General features: G+C 37.0%; 1 protein-coding gene across 1 annotated transcript in view; it reads left to right on the top strand.

Annotated features, from left to right (window-relative positions):
• Positions 1–1,872: 1,872 nt before the first annotated feature.
• GALK2 (galactokinase 2) overlaps positions 1,873–5,823 on the top strand; it is a 44,108-nt gene continuing 40,157 nt past the window's right edge. Inside the window, exons 1-2 of the mRNA XM_010192272.1 lie at positions 1,873–1,957; positions 2,908–3,031. Of these exons, the coding sequence (XP_010190574.1) occupies positions 1,888–1,957; positions 2,908–3,031 (194 nt within the window). The 5' untranslated portion in view covers positions 1,873–1,887. The remainder of the gene's footprint in view (positions 1,958–2,907; positions 3,032–5,823) is intronic.

Below are 5,823 nucleotides of genomic sequence, written 5' to 3'. Positions count from 1 at the left end.
CTCTTTCCCTCTGGAGTTGCACTCGGTGTGTGAAAGTAGAATGCACTAACAGTTGAAAACCTTTTTTACCTATGCTAGAACCGGAGAAGCGTCATTTCTATAAACCTCTGTTACTTGCATATGATTGCACAGTGTTTCCGTGTAAGTCACGTGGAAAGGATGAGTCCAGCATTTCCAGACTTGGATGTGTGAAGTTGTGAGGGATGCCTTTGCTTAACACTCCTGACAATCGTCTTTCATGTAGGTGCTTACAATGCAGCATGCGTGTTGCAACATCAAGGACAGAGCTTGTAAATAGCCTTTCATCAGGCCTGCTTGTAAAACCCACATTAAAAAAAGAGATCAATCAGCACTCAGATAAACATGCCCCCATGACTGCTCTGTTTGTTCTTAGTCTCTTGGTACTAACACCACTATAAAAATATCTGTGAAACAAAGAAGCATTCTAAGTACTGATACAAAAAGGAATAAAGTTAACACCTAGAATTCTGCCAACAAATTCCCCCATGGACTGTAATATTATTAATGTGATCTAGAAAAGGGATTGTACAATAAAATAGCAAAAATTGCTTCTGCTAATTGGAAGAGTGATAAACTAGTCTGTACTAGGGGACATTATAAGAAGGGGAAATTATAGAGGGACCTAGTACAGCTATTTTACTGGGCACCAAGATGGAACAGTACTAAAAGATCTGTTTAAAAAAATGATAAGTAATATTTTGTAGCTTTCCATCTAAAGAAATCTTACAAAACATTTTAATACATGTAGTTGGACAGTAATGCAGCTTTTACAGAGAAGTACAAACTAAATAATTGACTGTGAAATTTTGTAACATCTGTTTCTCATTGCTGTCTTCTTACTTAACGCTTTGCATTAACTAGGCTTTCAGTTCTAGTTTTAGACTAAATGTAGAAACCTTAGCAGGGTTCCTGTTACTGGATTTTTGTTAGATTAAAAACCAAAAAAACAAATTTAATTGGCTACATGCTTTAAAGCTAACTGGGTATGCCAGTGAAATAATTATAAGACCCATTTCAAAGATTATTTTCCTTGTATTCTCACTGCTTTTTCATAATTTTAATCTGTTTACATGATTGGAAGTTAATGGGTTAGTGTGCAACCTGAATTGATTTATAGTAGTTTTGAAGTGAATCACTATCAAATTTCTTATGCTTCACTAAGATAATGGCTTAATCTCTTGTCAGTCTTTGTTTACCCTCTGTTCCTGCATGACATGCTAAAGCACCCCAACTTTGCAAGCAGAGCGGAAGCTAGATACCTTTACAGTCTTAGGAAATAAAGCAAAATGCCAAATTTTCCTTTGTGTTGGAACTTTTCAGCAGAACACCGAGCACCTCCAAATGGAAACTGGAAAACTTAGAAGAAAATTAATTTGCTTAGGCCTGGTGTGGTCAGATCTGACTTTGAAGGGAGTGACTCTGTGTGTGTGTGACAAATCCCAATGCCACAAGCGAGCCATTGGTCCACACTGCCTGATTCTTCCTCAGTGGCAAACAGTTTTACAGAGCTGTGGAGAAGCAGTTGGAGGCCATGGTATTTTGTTACCCCAGGCGACTGCCTGCCCTGCTTCTGTCTAGAACCAACCTAGACAGAGGACTTAGATAAAATAAGGCCCCTTCTGTCCTTTTCAAGTGAACACACACATTTCTTATTAATTAGAATATTCTGCATAGACTCTATCACGATATTATGTGAAGAGCGAAAACAAGCACCGTGTAGTTCCCACTGTAACAGAGAAAACTCGACATACTTCAAAAAGTTTAATCCGGTTTACTTCAAGAAACACTGAAACTTCTGCCTTTTATACAAATATAGTCCTTCTAAATGTTTCTAATGTGCCTTTCAGATTGCAGAAGCTAAAGGACATGTTTATATCAAAGTTTGGGTCAGCTCCCAAGTTTTATGTTCGTGCACCAGGACGAGTCAACTTAATAGGTAAAAGAGAAAAATTACTGTTATTTTATCTGCCGTCATGGAAGCCTAGTAGTTTAAAACACAGAATCCAAAGAATGTTGCTCCTAATTTTATTTCTTTCAGAGAAGATGTTTATGATAAATGGAAAATATAATACTTGCTTTTACCTTTTATAAACAACTACACACTAAAATATAACTTTTGGAAAAAAACCCTTTATAGACAGTAGTGCTGGTTTTGAAAATTGGAGTAAGTTGCCGACTTATGATTGGATATAATTTTTTGAAAGGCTTTAGAAATCTAATCTAAAGTAGTTTATGAACAACATATCCACAAATTAAATTTAGTATATTTTTTTATCTTCCATTATAATTTAAGTTACCAAATATAATCAGCCACACGGCGATGCATCTGATAAAGCATGAAATTATTCTACCGTCATCTCCTTTGCTTGATTCTTTCATAGAGGTGTGTCCCCAGAACTTAGAACAGTTGGTTGTGATTCACTGGCAGACTGGAGAGACACAATTATTTTGTATTTAGGACTTAGTTGTATTTCTGTGGCAGCCTTGTTTTTGAGACTTCTCTATCCATGTTAGGATTGTGTTCTCCCTAGAGCTCAGTTTCTTGTATATTCATATTTTTTGTACTGTCACAACAGTGTACAAATAATGTGGTCGTTCTCATTGCTGGACAATGAGCTGCATAGTGGGTTTTTATTTTTTATAAGCCAATGTTAAAACGGGAAGATTTATAAACAGATGAAATAGATAAAATCACTAAAGAAATAACAAGATTTTTGTGCAGTGATATGAAATGGAGGAAATGCACCCCAAACTTCAACTAATAAGAGTTGAGACTATATCAGAAATTGTCTTGTACAGTAAACAATACTGAACCTCTGTAGAAGCCCTGTTGCTGCTATTTTAGAAAGAATTCAGAAATACTTTAATTATCTGTTTCTTTGGTAGGAGAACATATAGACTACTGTGGTTATGCTGTGCTCCCTATGGCTGTAGAACAAGATATACTGATTGCAGTAGAACCTGTAAAAACTCAAGTTGTGCAACTGGCAAATACCAATTCTTTGTACTTGTAAGTAATTACTTTGTTTATTCACTAATTTTTAAGAACCTCCTTATGCAATTGCAGCAAAGGTCAACTTTTCAGAGATCTGACAAACTTCCGTTGCAATAGAGTTTAATTGTATATAATGAATGATACAAGCAGATGGAATCCCATTGAATCTCTGTTGTTCTTATTAGTTTAGAGCAGTAAGTTCGCTGCTTCTGTTTCCCACCTGCTTGTTCAGACTTCTCTTGTGAGGCCTCTGATTTTTCAGTCTTTCTAAAAGTGCAATCCTGTCCTCCCTTCTAGCTCATATTTCTTGATGTAATAATCCCCATAATTGGCAGCAGTTCAATTTACTCTGGAGAAGGGAGTGAAATGTTTTGTAATCAATTACAGCATATGTGAGCTAACACTCCCCTGCTTTGGAGAACCTGGGGCTGTATTTTCACAACACAACGGCTTTAGCAACAATCCTGGCTCAAAGAATCTGTATTCCCTCTCTTCTACTTCCTCCACAGCTGCTTGTTTGTGGAATCATAGACTAATTTAGGTTGGAAGGGACCTTTGGAGATCCCTTGTAACCATCTTGATGGTCTTCTGCTGGACTCCCTGCAGTTTGCCAATGTCTTTCTTGTATTGGGAAACTCCAAAACTGGACTCAGTATTCCAGCTGTGGTCTCACAAATGCTGAACACAGGGAAATAATCCTGCCATTCTTTTCAACTTCAGCCACATTTTTCTGTCTCCTTCCTTGTAACAGACTGATATTTATTTGTGTGATTGCTTGGCAGTTCAGATCGGGTCACTCATCCACATGAACTTTTGTGGGCATTTTGCAAAAATAAGAATTGACACAAGCTTAGTTCAAGCCACTTTTATTAAGCCATTGGTTTAAGCCAATGGTAAGTTATTCGCTGAAAGCACAGTGTATGGCAGCTCAGGGACAGGAACGTATTACCAAAAGTGGGAAGTATTTAAGCACATATTCCTGCTTAAAGCTCAGTTTGTTGTAAAAACATGTCCTGAGCTGCTGCCTGTGACTAAGGCCATTGAATTTTTTCTTCCATGGTAAGTATAAGTGCTCAAGTAGTTTTCACTCACTTTGTAGAGCATGTTTTCACATTTTAGCTGGACTGAATTAAGAGTTTGCCACCGCCTAAAGGCAATGGCTTGCTTCTTTCACCCCTAGTCTCTCTGTCTGCTTCTAACAGAGATCCACCCTCTGCCGTTTATAAGGTGCAGTACTTGTTTGATCTAACGGTGCACTATTCACCCATTTTTTGCCTGGTTGATTTTCTGTCATTTCAGTGAATTGAATTGCCATGTACTCAGCCCTAAAGCTGACTTGTGGTAAACAGTGGGAATGTGACATGCAGTGGTGAGCAGGAGGAAAGGAAATGAAAGACGTGACTGGGACCTTTCCTTTTCTTTAACAGCAGCCTCCAACAGGGCTCAAGCTATATTGCAGAACCATTCTGCAAGAGGCAATAGTTCCAGAATTATAATAGTTTTGAGTGGGAAAAGTTGTTTTAAAGGTTACTAAATAAAGCAGTTACCAAAAGATAAAACATTTTCACTTGGTCTTGAAGCTTTAGCGCATTACATCGCAATTGAAATGGCCTTCTCCTAAGGTACCTTCAGTTCCTACCGAATCTAGAATTACAGCCTTTGAATTCAAATTGCATGCACAGTCATGGTTTCAGTTTGAAATCGTATGTTTTGAACCATAAACCAAGAAGAGGTCTCCAAATACAGCATTAAGCATCTCTGTTTTGTTGAGACACTGTTGCATAAAAACAAAGCTAAAACATGCCCATAATTTCATAACAAAGAAGTATTTTTCAACACTTTGAATGTTACACCACATAACAAAACTGTTGACAGTATATCTTTTTTTCCCAGCCTGTTACATGGGTAGATTTATGCCTGTGGTGAATGCATATATATATATATCTCTCTCTAGGCTTTTGGCAAACAAAGACTAACCATAAGCCTCTGTAGAATCACTATTTCCTGTTTCATTCTTGTTCTGTGAACTAGTAAAATGTGTAACAGTTCTGTAGCCCTCTTCCACCCTGATAGTTCATGTTAACTTTAAGGAAAAACAGGACAGAGAACAGGCAGCAAGAAAAACCACCTATGTGTTTTTAGTCATAAATCACCGCATCTGATCAGGTGCCTTTTATGTTATCTGGGCTAAAATGGTGTTCATAAATTACAGTCTTTTGAAGTTCCCAATACCTCTCCTTCACATAACATCTGAGTAATTGAGAGGTATGTGTACAGAGAATATCTGACATGATACTTCTCAAAATACCTTCAGAAATACCAAAAGATGATCATTGTCAATCAGTTTCCATCTCATATCAAAACCTGGAGATCTTTAAAAAAATCAAGGTTTGTTTTAGAGAGGACTCAAACAGTTGAACTAAGAGATTGACCAGACAGTGTGCTTCTGTGGGAATACCGCCAAATAAGTCTCCCAGAAGTAAGGGGGAAATAACAAATAACAAAAAACAACAAATTGAATGTGATAACAAAAAAACATACTTAAGTATTCTGGGGATATTGACAGTCCCACATTCTGTGTTTGTATGAATTATGTCCACATGAAACCTGCCAAAATCAAAGCCAATTTTTCTTCATTTTCTATGTGAGAAGATTGCAGAAATAAGCAAAAGGCATTTGAAGTAATTATTTTAGTTTATCTTGAGAACCAGCAAATACAGTCATAGTATATGCCTTCTTGTTCATTGGAGTTGTACTTTGTCTGACTGCATAGAGAGAACTACGAAGATAAAATGTTTTAGAACTCT

The sequence above is a fragment of the Mesitornis unicolor genome, unplaced genomic scaffold (assembly GCF_000695765.1).
Source record: "Mesitornis unicolor isolate BGI_N332 unplaced genomic scaffold, ASM69576v1 scaffold4349, whole genome shotgun sequence".
Lineage (NCBI taxonomy): Eukaryota > Metazoa > Chordata > Aves > Mesitornithiformes > Mesitornithidae > Mesitornis > Mesitornis unicolor.
This window is presented reverse-complemented; position numbering and strand designations above follow the sequence as displayed.